This window comes from Pelodiscus sinensis, unplaced genomic scaffold, assembly GCF_049634645.1.
Source record: "Pelodiscus sinensis isolate JC-2024 unplaced genomic scaffold, ASM4963464v1 ctg34, whole genome shotgun sequence".
Taxonomy (NCBI): domain Eukaryota; kingdom Metazoa; phylum Chordata; order Testudines; family Trionychidae; genus Pelodiscus; species Pelodiscus sinensis.
In genome coordinates, this window is record NW_027465849.1 from 2,889,902 (window position 1) to 2,904,472 (window position 14,571).

Consider the following 14,571-nt stretch of genomic DNA (forward strand, 5'->3'; position numbering starts at 1 on the left):
CCCAAAGGCAGACTCCTAATGCCTTCACCTCATTGCAGATGAGGATGCTCAGGAAGGTACCTAAAAGCTTTATTTTTTCAGCAAAAAACGCAGATTGAACTATGGCAAAACATTTCACAAATGTGGCTTTTTGGGCCAATTGTGAGTTCATGTGGAGTGGGTTTTTTTTTTGTGGCGTGTGTGTATCCAAATGGCTGGGTCGTGGTGCTCAGGCCTGATCCGGTTCTGATCTCATTTACACTGCTGCCAATCCAGAGTGGCTACATTAAGCGTAGTGGTCACGATAGCGGGCGGCCACACCAGAGTGGCTAGAGATTTTGGTGGCTTTGTTATAGGCCCCAATTTTCCAAATGCTCGCCCCCTGGAACGTGAACCCCTTTCGGGGGGAAGGGCTCTCAATTTTGGCTCTCAAGTGACGTGATCTCAATCAGTTGGTGCTCCCAGAATGCTTTGCACTCGCACCCCAAGGCCTCGAAAGCCAGGCAGCCTTTAAGCAGCACTAAAAGTCGGTTAATTTTTAACCAGAGGAATTTCTAGTGCAAACAGGTAAGAGTTCAGGGAAACCCTAATGAACTTCTGCACCGAGGTCAAAGCAGATGCTGGAAATGGGCCCTTCTAGCTTCGGAGAGCCTGAATCTATGAACCAGGCCAGTCCAGTGGACACAGAGGACACCAAATAGCTCTTCTCCCGAAGAGAAGCAGCATCTTTTCAGAATCTCCCAGAATGCATTGTTTCTGGGAGCCGTGCTGGGAACACGGGAGAGATAGAGCTGAGGTGACATTTTTCCACCGAATTATTTTTCTTTTCCCAGCAGAAAACGTAGTGTTGGAGAGAGGGGAATGTGGCCCCAATTCAGGTCAGGTTCCCTGCATTGAAACTCTGAGCAATTCAAGCAATATTGACATTTGATTTCAAGCCCAGATTCAGGCTGGAAACAAGGCGAATTCCAATTCTGGCCCCACGTGGAGCCCCGTAGACCCTGCCCAGAAACGAGATGAAGCAGATCCCAGAATCTGCTTCCCTGGGATATGAGGCAATTTCTCCCCCACAGGCAGGGCCGTCCTTACAATTTATGGGTCCCTATGTAGCTGAGGCCACACATGCTCCCCCCGCATAGTTTCTGGGCTCACAGGCTTCCCTGGGGTCAGTGGAGCCACAGAGGCCGAGGGCTCCTCTGCACCCCAACTCTGGCAGGAGGGAGCCCTCAGGTAGCAGCCAAATAGTGTGTGGGGAGGAAGGCCGCCACCAGGAGGAGCGAGCAGCTGGAGAGGGGCCAGACAAGCACCAGGCAGCAGAGGTAATGGGGCCATTCAAAGCACACGCAGCCGCATGGGGCATCCCAAAATGGGGTGCCCCAGATTTTGGGGTGCCCTCGGCAGCTGCGTATTTCATGTGGGCCTGGGGACAGGTGGGGAAAGGGCTGGTGCTTCACACACAGAGTCCGGTGAGGTTAGGCCGAGAGAGGCTTGGCAATCGAATTCTCGGCTCGCCCGCGAAAGAACGGCAGGACCCCTCCCCCCCGATCTATTTAAGCCCTGGTGAGGAAGCACCAGACTCGTCGAGCCCACGGGGACCAGCTAACGGAGGCTGGGGGAGGCTCACTCTCCCCAAATCTCTGCTAATGCTTCTCGCTAGCTGGGCTCTGGCAGGTCCCAGAGCTCCTCTGGGCATCCAGGCTTGGCCCAGGCTGGCCAGGGCTCGGGACTCCTCTAGGTGCTGCTGGCCGGGGTTCAGAGCTGCTCCGTGTGCCAGCAGAGCAGCTGGGGTGGGGGCTGCTCTGGGCTGGTTAGCAAGAGTGGGGACGGTTGGGGCATATCCTCAGGCAAACGGGGTGGAGCCATAGGTGGAAGGGGTGTGGCCTCAGGCGGAAGGAGCTAGTCACCCTGGGTATGTCTACACAGCAAAGTTATTTCAAAATAACTTTCCTAGCGTCTCCACAAGCCAACTGCTATTTCAAAATTAATTTGAAATAGGGGAGGGCGTCTTTCGAAATGGGTAAACCTCATTCCACGAGGGATAGTGCCAATTTCGAAACTGCTGTTTCGAAATAAGCGCTGTGTAGAAGCTTATTTCGAAATACGGGGCTTCCAGCCCTTCCCAGGGTCTCCTGCTGGCCGCCCTGGCCACAAGGTAACTTCTGACCTGATGCCCTGCTGGAACCAGTTCCGGCCGGCCTTCAATGCGATTCGGCATCCAATCAGTGTGGACGCGCTTTTTCAAAATAGCAAAAAGCTATTGCAAAATGCCTTTTGTGTACAGACACATTTTTTCAAAAGAAGAGATTTCAAAATAACTATTTTGAAATTAGATATTTCAAAATAACACTGTAGTGTAGACATACCCCCTGCAGGGGAGATGTACGCCCCACCCGCTCTTTAACTGAGTGAGAAAAGGCAAGAGTGGATGCCATCTGGAAGATGCTTTGGCCAAATGTGAGTTGATACGTTCAGCACAGGGCTAGTCAGGAGACATTCTCTGGCCTCCGTTATACACCAGACTGTGCATGTGGTTACCTATGAAACCCAGCCACGGTCGTGCGTCAGCGTAGGCTCCCCCCAGGCTAATGGAGGGGTTCCCCCATCTGTGTGGTTAATGCAGACCTAGGTCAACAGAAGTCTACACAAGGACTTCGGTCAGCTTACTGACACGGCTCAGGAGCGTGGATTTTTCGTGTCCCTGAGCACCAGAGGTGGGTTGACCTAATTTTCTACATAGTCCAGTCCTGGAGGGTCCTAGTGGTCCCTTGTGAAGCCGTGAGCTGGTAAAACTTCCCCAGGGAGATGCTGGCTTCAGGGCACCTTGCAAAACTCAGGCAATATGTATCAAATTGCCACGTGTTGTGCCCAAAATATTGCCAAAGAGACACCCGGCTCTAGCCCCGGAGGAAGAGGTACAAACTCCACCCAGCTTGTCAGAAAGAGCCAGGTGGAAACCAAACAAGGGCTTTGCAGAACTTCAGTGAACTCTGTGATTGTTCCAGCCGCGGGGGAAGCCGATTCCAAAGGGCAGGGCAGCCTGCCAAGCGCCAACCCCCAGGTGGGCACAGCCAAGAACTATCAGCACGGGAGCGAGACGGACTCTGGACAGGCCAGGAACCCTGCCTAGTAGGGCTTTAAAAAGTGCCTCGCTTTCCCATGACTGATGCTGGCGCACTGAGCAAACGAGCACCGTGTGGGAAATGTTGCAAAAGGCTCCGGCAGCTGCATCCTGACATGGCAAGTTATGTGCCATAAAGGGGGAGGGCGTTGGGTGGGTCAGGTTGCTGGACTCTATGGGCTCCCTGGCTGTCCTTGGCTGGGTCACTGGCACTGGTGTCATTTTCCCAGCTGACATCCGCCTTTGTCATCCCCGGTCTCTCCAGATGCTCGCCCCATTCGAGCTGGTCCGGTACGACGTGGAGCAGGACGAACCCGTGCGAGACGAGAGAGGGCTCTGCATCCGAGTCCTCCCCGGTAAGAATAAAAGGCCGGGCCCCCAGGGGGTGCTGATGGGGGGAGGGAGCAGGGTGCAGTGGTTAGTGTCTTTGACTGGCACTTCAGAGACCTGCCCTAAGGGAAAAGCAGTGGCAGCGTCTCCCGATTCAAAGGTGCTTTGACTATACCTGAAAACCGCTGTCATGTCCCCTCTCAGTCTTCTCTTTTCCAAACTCAACAAGCCCGGTTCTTTCAGTCTTGTCTCATAGCTCGTGTTCTCTAGACCTTTCATCATTCTTGTCGCTCTTCTCTGGACTTTCTCCAATTTCTCCACATCTTTCTTGAAATGCGGTGCCCAGAACTGGACACAATACTCCAACTGAGGCCTAACCAGCGCAGAGTAGAGCAGAAGAATGACTTCTCGTGTCTTGCTCACAACACACCTGTTAACGCATCCCAGAATCATGTTTGCTTTTTTTGCAACAGTTTCATACTGTAGACTCATATTTAGCTTGTGGTCCACTGTGACCCTGTCGTGTGGTTCGGCTTTTGGATACAAAAGGTGCCAATAAAAACACCTCAGATAAACTCCTGTTAACTTTATTATACACAGAATAGTAAAGGAAAGCAGTGCAAGGTTACATAGATCTATTTCAATACACAGGCTGATTAGCACAGTGGGATGTGGTAGCTCAGTGGTTTGAGCATTGGCCTGCTAAACCCATGGTTGTGAGTTCAATCCTTGCAGAAGCCATTTGGGGCAAAAATTGGTCAGGGATGGTACTTGGTCCTGCAGTGAAGGCAGGGGACTGGACTTGATGACCTTTCAAGGTCCCTTCCAGCTCTAGGAGATAGGCAATCTCCATTAATTTTTTAAATAAGGGTATGTCTACACTACATGGCTCCATCAACAGAGCCATGTAGATGAGCTTTGTAGACATAGCAAAATGAAGCGGCGATTTAAATAATCGCCACTTCATTTATATCAAAATGGCTGCTGCACTGTGCCGATCAGCTGTTTGGCAGCACAGCACAGTAGTCTGGACACTCGGCGGTCGACATCAAAAGCCTTTGTCGACCGCCCCAGTAAACCTCATCCCACGAGGCATAACGGGGTGGTCAACACAGGTTTTTGATGTCGACTGCCAAGCATCCAGACTACCGCGCTGTGCCGACAAACAGCTGATCGGCTCAGCATGGCAGCCATTTTGATGTAAATGAAGCGGCAATTATTTAAATCGCCGCTTCATTTTGCTATGTCGACGCAGCTCATCTACATTACTCCGTCGACATACCCTAATATAACACCTACACCTAGGGCAATACCCAAGATACTTGATTTTAAGGATAGGGATATACGTGTACTTATTTCTATCAATCACACACAGTACCGCCGCTAAGACCCTTACGATTGTCAGATGATTGTCAGACAGGAGGTCGTGGCCTCGTTTCCCCACGCACAGAGATGTCCACAATGCATCAGTCGTTAGGAATAGGCACAGCTTCTAGTTGCAGTGAGTAAGGTAGTAGGGACCTCTTACCTAATCCCTCCCACCGATTACCTTTTCTACACCTATGAGACTTGGTCATTCTAGCAAAATCTACCACGCCTGCTCTATACCAATACTCCCATCGCACTATTGTTTAAAGCACTCCTGGTTCTCAGAGCTCACCCCTCCTCGGCCTGGCCTACATAGCACTAGGCTTGAATCAGGCCTGGTTTGCTTTGTTAGAAGCCACGCTTTGGTCAAGGCAGCCATTGCTAGTCTGGTTAAGGCAGGGCCGGACAACACAAACATTATTATTCTGGTGAAGATGGGGTTGTCCAGGCTCCCCTACAAACCCCTAAAGCAGCGAGGAGTCCTGTGGCACCTTATAGACTAACTGAAGTTAGTGCATGTGCATCTGACGAAGTGGGTCTTTGCCCATGAAAGCTTATGCTCCTACACTTCAGTTAAGTCTATAAGGTGCCACAGGACTCCTCGCCGCTTTTGCAGATTCAGACTAACACGGCTAACCCCTCTGATACTCTACAAACCCCTAGATTCCTTTCTGCATTTCAGGGAAGATGAGAAACTGGAGAAGGTCCAGAGAAGAACAACAAAACAGATGAAAGGTCTAGAAAACATGAGGGAAGGCTGAAGGATTGCATTTGTTTAATTTAGAAAAGAGAAGACGGAGGGAACATGATGGCAGTTTTCAAGTATCTAAAAGGGTGTTACAAGAAGGAGGGAGAAAAATTGTTCTCGTTGGTCTCTGATGGCAGGACAAGAAGCAATGGGCTTAAATTGCAGCAAGGGAGGCTGAGGTTCGACGTTAGGAAAAACATCCTGTCAGGGTGGTTAAAAACTGGAATAAATTGCCTAGGGGGGTTGTGGAATCTCCATCCCTGGAGATATGCAAGAGCAGGTTGGACAGACGCCTGTCAGGGATGCTCAATGGTGCTTGGTCCTGCCGTAAGGGCAGAGGACTGGACTCTCTGACCTCTTAAGGCCCCTTCCAGTTCTAGTGTTCTATGGTTCTGAGTTTTCTCCCCTCCAAAATGGACTCCTCCTCTTCCGAAAGCAGTGCTCCATAGGGGAGACACCCACCCGGCTTCTCCTTCTCCCTTCCAGGTGAGCCGGGGCTGCTGGTGGGGAAGATCACGAAAGCGTCTCCTTTCCACGGCTACGCGGGAGACCGTCAGAAGACGGAGAAGAAGGTCCTGAGGGACGTGTTGAAGAAGGGGGATGTCTACTTCAACAGTGGAGACCTCCTCATGGTGGACCGTGAGGGCTTCCTTTATTTCCAGGACCGGGTGGGAGACACATTCCGGTAAGTTCCTGTAGTGGGTTGGAGTGGCCACCTACTGACCCCAAGGGAGAATCGCCCATCCCTGAGCTCACCTGGATGACTCACCTGGGAGGAAGCCAGGGGGCGGGGCTAGGGATATAAAAGGACTGCCTGTAAGGCCAGTTGGGCCTCCGGAGGATGACCAAGCGGGCCTGCTGCTGTGGCCGGAGGTTCCCAACCCGTGCAGGCTGGAGGACCTGCCACGGAGCCAGGTACGGAGGGGAGAACTGGAGCCGGCCCAGGGATAGCCGACCTTTGTCTGGCCGAGGGTCAGTGGGCTGCTGCGTGGACCCCCCTCCGACCCCGACATAACAGGTCAGTGAGTTTTGGACTGGATCCCTGCTGACCTAGCAGCTGACTACCGGCTGCTATTAGGGCCCTAGGCTGGGGCGCGGTGGTGCAGGGAGGGCCCGCATTCCCCCTGCCACCCCTTGATTGGGTGGCAGTCTCCCCTCCTGCGGCTTGTGGCCACAGGCAAAGTGCCTGAATCCCTTCTGACCAAGGAGACAGACTACTTACCGCGGCTTATTGGCTGTGAACAGGTTGGCTTGTTTTGTGTGAAGACCTTGCTGTGCTCTAGGGCTGGGCCTCTAGCTGTTTAATTATTGACCATTTAACTGTGCTAGCCTCCCCTGCATTTGGGCTGGCTTCCTAATTGCTTCCTTACTGCAGCCCTGCCCTGCAGTAGGGCTGGGTCATGAACTGCTCGGACTGGAACTGCGTGTAGTGGGTAGGAATGGCCATCCACTGACCCTCAGGGGGACACCTCTTATTCCCCAGGGTGCACCCCAATGGGCCACAATTGGTGGAGAATGTGAGCACCAGACCCTGACCCCTGATGAAAGGGGCCTTGTGATTGTCCTTTGAAGAAAAAAAGAGAGAGAGAGAGAGAGAGAGAGAGAGAGAGAGAGAGAAACCCCAGAAAGAGAGGGAAGCTATGGATCTGGAAAAAAATGTTCAGTGTCTAGCTGAGAACCAGCAGAAACATGGAATCATAAAGGGCAGTCGCTCCCCAGAGTTCACCGTAAGCTTAACTGATCAGGAGAGATTCCAATGCAGATGCGTTCCTTGGATGCGGCATTGCTTTTCCGGGATACCGGAATAGTATCCCCCACCGCTATATTTATGAGGAGCTTAGATTTATTATGGAAAGTGACTTGCACTACTACACGATCACATGTGCCTGGTATAGCAATGGCAGCTGCGCCCCCTGGTGGAGACACGGGGTTTGCCAACAGAAAGCATTCAACCATAGGACGGGTCTACACTGCGGGGGGAAGGTCTGCTTAAGGTACACGACTCCAGCCATGTAAATAACGTAGCTGGAGTCTGTGTGCCTTAAGCCGAGCTGCGCAGTGGGAGGTCGATGGGAGAAAAGCCTTCAGCATTCCACTGAGCGGGTCTTTACTAGACCTGTTAAATCAAACCCCAGAAGATCAATCACCAGAGCATTGATTCTCTGGTAAGTGGAGATGTGGCCTTAGAGAGATTGACAGAAATTGATTTTTTATAATATAATTTCACTAGATGATAACAAATGTTTCTTTCTGAGACTTTTTTTTTAGAGGTGGATTGATTTAAATGTTCACAACTGCCCAAAATCCTGCTGGGAGAGGGTCAGACAATTATTCAGTGTCAGAAGAGGTTGAGGTTCAAAACAGTTAAAAGGTGATAAGCCACTAAAAGAGAAATGATCTACATCTCATGCCACACGAGGCAAAGGAAATGTCCTTAACTCAGCAAAGAATTGGCTTTCCTGTTCTTCCACTAGTCTGATTCCAAAGTCTGCATGAATGGGGTTTGGTTCTAATCAGCAGCAATTTTTTTTTAAACTTCATCCATGTGCACATTTAGATCATTAGGGAGGGAAATATTTTTTTTCGTGAGTTTGTGGGTGCGTGTTTGTTCCTTGATTGGGGTACCACCACTGACCTTCTAAGCTTCACTACAGGGGAGGTTAGCCTAGAACAGGGAGTTGGCAACTTTTTCCAAGCAAAGAGCCAAACTTCATCAAAATTCCGAATAAGTGGCCAACAAAGAGCCATATAAGAATGTCCAGTTGCATGTCTGAAAATATATAACTTAATATTATTGATAATTCATAGTCTCATAGAACCATAGAACACTAGAACTTAGTGTTCGCGATCGGGGCTTTTTTGCGGAAAACAGTACTGTGCTCTCTACACTGGCCCTTTTGCACAAAATTCTTTCGGAAAAAGATTTTTGCCCGAATGGGAGCAGCATAGTATTTCCGGAAAAGCACTGACAATCTTACATGAGATCGTCAGTGCTTTTCCGGAAATTCAAGCGGCCAGTGTAGACAGCTGGCAAGATTTTCTGGAAAAGCGGCTGATTTTCCGGAAAACCTTGCCAGTCTAGACATAGCCAGGGTGTATTTAGACTACAGGTTTTGTTGACAAAAGTGGACAACAGAAGGCGTTATTGCATCTACACTGTCCTTTGCATCTATACTATCATGTCGACAAAGCGGCTTGCTTTGTCGTCAGAACTGGATGTAGTTTAGATGCTCTTTGTCGACAGAAGCTTTGTCGACAGTATCTGTCGACAAAACTTCTGTCGACAAAAGCCTGTAGTCTAGACGTACCCTTAGAAGAGAAGCGTGAGGGGGGATTTGATAGCAGCCTTCAACTACCTGAAGGGAGGTTCCAAAGAGGATGGAGACAGGCTGTTCTCAATAGTGACAGATGGCAGAACAAGGAGCAGTGGTCTCGAGTTATAGTGGGGGAGGTCTAGGTTGGATATTAGGAAAAGCTATTTCACTAGGAGGGTGGTGAAGCACTGGGATGAGTTCCCTAGGGAGGGGATGGAATCTCCGTCCCTAGAGGTTTTTAAGTCTCGGCTTGACAAAGCCCTGGCCAGGTTGATTTAGTTGGGATTGGTCCTGCCTTGCGCAGGAGACTGGACTTGATGACCTCCTGAGGTCTCTTCCAGCTCTGTTTCTATGATATTTGGCTCGAGAGCCATAGGCTGCTAACCCCAGCCTAGAAGATCACGAGGCTCCATTCTGGCCCTGAGCGCTGTGAATCTATGAGGGGCTGCTCTCTCTCCCTTCAGCTGGAAAGGGGAGAATGTGGCGACGACGGAGGTGGAGACCACGCTGGCGGCGGTGGAGTTCATTCAGGAAGTCAATGTGTACGGGGTGCCGGTCCCAGGTGCGTACCTCAATGATTTCATCTTGACACTGGGGTTCACCGCAGGAGCGTCCTTTTTGGGAGCTGGCTTTTAAAAGCCATTGCATGGTGTGTCTGTCAGGATCTGAGTCTTTCTTTGCGGGTGCGGGGAGGAGAGAAGGCCCTGGGATTAAAAAAGTGTGTGCAAAACATGGAGGACTAGCTCTCGCCACTGCAGAAATCGCGGTGTCATTCAGGCAATGAGGCAGGGTGGCCTGAAAAGCCATCTACGGCTCCTTCTAGGAATGATCAAACCGGAGCCTTCAGCTTCTGGTCGGGGGGGTGGGCAATCATTTTGGAAGGGGAGCCACTTCACAAATTTTGGAAGTGGCCGTGGGCCTACCCGGAAGGGGTGGAGCTTTGGTGGAAGGGGAGGAGCTTCCAGTGGAAGGGGTGGGGCTTTAGATTGAATGGGCGGAGCCTTGAGCGAAAGGGGTGGGGCCTCAGGTTGAGAGCTCCGCTACCGGGAGCGTTGCTTGGCCCGGGTCCCTCCCCTCTGACTTCTGGCCAATGGAAGGGACCTGGAGCAGAGGGGAAGGTGCCGGGGCTGAGCCCCCTCCCAGAGCTGTCTGGGGCTTAGAATTCACACCGCATGGCTGGCAGCTCCTGGCCCTGCTGCCCACCTGTGGCCTGGCAGCCACAAGCTCTTTGAACAGAAGCAGTTGAAAGGGTTCACGCCTCCTGGGCAGCTCCCAGGCAAAGGGCCAGCGGGACCGAGAGCTGCGAGCCCTTTCAGCCGCTCCTATGACAATGGCTCGCGCCTTCCCCAGGGCTCCCAGGCAACTTGCTAAGGGGTCTAGGCAAGCCACATCCGGCCCACTGAGAGGCTAGTGCCCGCCCCTGCGCTAGTCGCTCCTTCACGGGATGTCTGGGCAGCGTGGGCAGAGCTAAGGTGAACCCGTGCCAGCTAATGCCCGTGTGGCGCGTAACACCGTGAAGCACCCCGTGGAGACGCAGCCCGACGTGTTGTGCTCCGTGTTCCAGGGCACGAGGGGAAGGTCGGGATGGCGGCCGTGCGCCTGAAGGAGGGGGTGGACTTTGACGGCGAAAAGCTCTACGCACACGCCAAGGATTTCTTGCCAAACTACGCCATCCCTCGCTTCGTCCGCCTGCAGGTATGAGGCTGCTTGGCTGGCAGTTCAGGTGACACATGGCGGGGGGGGGGAGTGCCCCCAAACTCCAAGGGGGAGAGCAGCAAGGGGGCACAGCAGCCAGCAGGGGGACTAGCAGGTGGGGGGGCGGTCTGTCCCTTGTGGGGGAGGGGGAAAGAGGCAGAGCCTCGGGTAGAGGGGGGTTGTCCTGGCCCTTCCCCGGGCTGGGGGGGTGTCATGTGGCTCCCCTTGTGCCCTTTTACCAGTCACCACTGTGGCAGGGGGACCCCCTACCAGCAACACCATAAGGCCAAAGACACGGGCGTCCTGTCTGTACAGCAAAACAAGGCTGTGCCTTACCCACAGCTGGAGCTGGGCTGGCCCCGCCCCTCCCCTCCCTGCCTCCAGCTGCCCCGCCCCCTGCCTCCAGCTGCCACGGGGGTTCCAGGTTCCAGGGCAGCTGGAAAGGCAGCTCTGGGGAGGTTCAGGCTGGGTCTGCCTCCCTCCTGCTGCTGCTCTTCCCCTCCTCGTGGAGGGCAGGGGAGGGGTGGCTGTTGCGTGTTCGGCATGCTGCTCTTCCCCGTGGTGTGGGCGGGGCCTCAGCAGAGGGGGCGGGGCTGTAGGCAGGGCTAGGGGCCTGCCTAGCCCAGCCTGGGCTGCACCGACTGCCCATGGCTAAAGTTTTGACGCCACTTTGGTTTGTGAAGAAATAAGACTCCAGAAATAACCAGTGTCAGTCTGGTTTACTGCTATCACCCAACCACACCACAAAGGCGCAGTGCACTACCGGTCTGTGGGAAACTATCTCATGCCCTGTTGTAAGCGTAGCAACGGCCATACCAGGTCAGGGACCAATGCCAGGAACTACGGAGGGAACGAACAGAACCGGGACTATTTAGTGAATGATCCAGCCCCGCTTACATTCACCTTACATGGAAAGTGTGTCCCCAAGTTACCCGCCTCAGCTGCATTTTTATACCCCCCTGTTTACGAGTATAAAGAACGGTGAACATCCTCTCAGACTAGATTTAACCCACCAGCACCCTACCTCGGTAACTTGTTCCGGTGGTGGGAGAACGTTTTCTGCTCCAGAGGTCTGCAGACGCTGCTCTACCAGCTGTCGTCTGTCATGAAGACAAGCCCTGAGTAATGTTATTCTCCTCCTCCATGGGGCAAGACCAATGTTCCCTCTAATATTTTCCATGCACGTGCAGATTTTTCCACCCATGTGCGGAATAATTTAATGTGCACCAAGGCATGTGTGAATGTGCACCACCCGTTGAAACAAAACCTAGCTGTGGGGGGGCTCTGCTAATCAGCTAAACAGCATTGGAATCTCTCCTGATCAGTTACAGGGAAATCTGGGGAGCAACTTCACAAGCCGGGCACTATAGTAGACTCTTACCCTTTTGTGTGCTGTGGCCAGTAGAGTGAGCCGATTGGTGCAACCTGTTTTGTGCTTTGTTACACAGGACGAACTGGAGATCACAGGGACGTTCAAGCAGTGCAAAGGGCAGCTAGTGAAGGAAGGCTTCAACCCAGCTCTCATCAAAGACCCCCTGTTCTTCCTGGATGAATCAAAGAAGCGTTTTGCGCCCATGTGCCCTGAGATCTACAGCTCCATCCTGGACAAGAAACTGAAACTCTAACGAAGACGTTAACCGTCCTTGCAAGGAAGCCAGGATGCCCCCAGTTTTTGGTTTCTCAGGATCCATCCGAGGACGATCACGGATCCCTTTTGTTCCTCTCCTTCTGGACTGTCTCCGATTTGTCCACCCATTCAGTGAATAGTTTCAGCCAAATCCCCCCAAATCCAAAATTTCGGAAGGGCGAAAATGATTCTTTGAATGGTGCCACTTTGGAGTGCCTTTCCCAGACCTGAGGCTGTAGCTACACTGCCAGTTCTTTTGGGAAGAAGATATGCAAATTGCGCTCGCATTTGCATGTCTTCTTTTGATTCTTTTTGCGGAAGAAATTTGGCCCCGTGTAGACAGGGCCAAATGTCGGAAAAAAAACCCTCTTTCGCAAGACCCTGTAAACCTTGATTTACGAGGAATAAGGGGTCTTGCAAAAGAGGGCTTTTTCCCCAACATTTGGCCCTATCTACAGGGGCCAAATATCGGAAAATCCTCTTCTGCAAAAAGAATTGGAAGGAAATATGCAAATGCAAGCGCAATTTGCATATTTTCTTCCAAAAAAACCCCCGCAGTGTAGGCATAGCCTGACAGAGATCTGTGTGGCTTGAAAGCTTGTCTCTCACACCAGCAAAAGTTGGTCCAATAAAGATTACCTCGTCTATCTTGTCTCCTCCTTTTGACTTGCTATGTAATGTCACCTTTTTGGATATGCTAGGGTGGTGGACCCCAACGCACCATGGCACCCACCAAGTGACCAGGCCCGGCCCTTTCTTGCGCCCTGAGCATGTGGCGCACGCATGGTGCTGGCCCTGGACACGTGGTGCATCCGTGGCCCCGCCCCCGGACTCCCGGCAGCCCCAAAATGTTGGGTACCACTGTGGTAGGGTATGGCTAGATTGCGGGGGGGAGGGGTCGGGATACCAGAGGTATCCCAAAAAAACTCCACTGCATCCAGGGAACACCATTGCTCTTCCGCTTTTTTTTGTGGAAGAGCAAACACGCTCTTTCGGAAGCCCCTGTAGTCCTCGTTCTACGAGGAAGAAGGGGGCTTTCGAAAGAGAGGTTTTCTCCGACATTTGGCCCAGTCTAGACAGGCCAAATGTCAGAAAAGCCACTTCCAAGAAAAGTATCGGTAAAAGCGATGCAAAATGCGAAGCGCGTTTTGCATCGCTTTTTCCGACAAACAGATGTAGGCTAGACATACCCTTAGGGTACGTCTACACTACAGCACTAATTCGAAGTAACTTAATTCGAATTAGTTAATTCGAACTAAGCTAATTCGAACTAGTGCATCTAGACCTAAAAACTAGTTCGAATTAGCATTTTCTAATTCGAACTAGCATGTCCACATTGACTGGACCCTGAACCGAGGTTAAGGATGGCCGGAAGCAGTGCCGGCAGGGCATCAGATTAGGACTTAGAGAGTGGAGCTGCTGTCTCAGGCTAGCCGAGGGCTGTGCTTAAAGGGACCCGACCCCCACTCCAGACAGACAGTTCACAGGGGTTCCCTTCTCGCTTGTCTAACTCGATGAGGGACAGCAAAGCAGTCCTGTCTTGGAGTGCTCTGAGTACCCACACTCGGCACATCACAGCACTCGGCCATCAGCCAGGCTGCACTTGCCACAGGCTGCCATCTGGGGGGGGGGTGTCAATCGGGGGGCTGCAGGAGAGCTTCCACCCCGAGGAGCCCGCAGAGCCACCCCAGTCCTCCCCATCGGGGGCTCGTACCCCATTCCTCCCTCACCTCCTTCCACTTACCCCTCCCTAGCCCCCCCTTCCTGATGTACAAAATAAAGGACACGTGTGTTCAAAAATAGAAACTCTCTTTATTGAACAGAACTCGGGGAGACTGGGAAAAGGAGGTGGGAGAGGGGAAGAGAGAGGGTGGAAGAGGGGAGGGCAACTAAAATAATCAGGGGTTTGGAACAGGTCCCATATGAAGAGAAGCTAAAGAGACTGGGACTTTTCAGCTTAGAAAAGAGGAGACTGAGGGGGGATATGATAGAGGTCTATAAAAGCATGAGTGGTGTGGAGAGGGTGCATACAGAAAAGTTCTTCGTTAGTTCCCATAATAGAAGGACTAGAGGACACCAGATGAAATTAATGGGTAGCAGGCTTCAAACTAATAACAGAAAGTTCTTCTTCACAAAGCAAATAGTCAACCTGTGGAACTCCTTGCTGCAGGAGGCTGTGAAGGCTAGAACTAGAACAGAGTTTAAAGAGAAGTTAGATAAAGTCCCATGAAGTGATAAAGTGAGATAAAGTCCCATGGTTGGGTCCATGGAGTGATATTAGCCAGGCAGTAGGAATGGTGTCCCTGACCTCTGTTTGTGGAAGGCTGGAGATAGATGTCACGAGACAAATGGCTTGGTCATTGTCTTCGGTCCACCCCCTCAAGGGTACCTA

General features: G+C 52.0%; 1 protein-coding gene across 1 annotated transcript in view; it reads left to right on the top strand.

The window, feature by feature from the left end:
- Positions 1–12,824, top strand: part of SLC27A5 (solute carrier family 27 member 5) — a 31,655-nt gene extending 18,831 nt beyond the window's left edge. Inside the window, exons 6-10 of the mRNA XM_075915115.1 lie at positions 3,363–3,453; positions 6,030–6,228; positions 9,322–9,419; positions 10,422–10,552; positions 12,001–12,824. Of these exons, the coding sequence (XP_075771230.1) occupies positions 3,363–3,453; positions 6,030–6,228; positions 9,322–9,419; positions 10,422–10,552; positions 12,001–12,177 (696 nt within the window). The 3' untranslated portion in view covers positions 12,178–12,824. The remainder of the gene's footprint in view (positions 1–3,362; positions 3,454–6,029; positions 6,229–9,321; positions 9,420–10,421; positions 10,553–12,000) is intronic.
- The last annotated feature ends 1,747 nt before the right edge of the window (positions 12,825–14,571 follow it).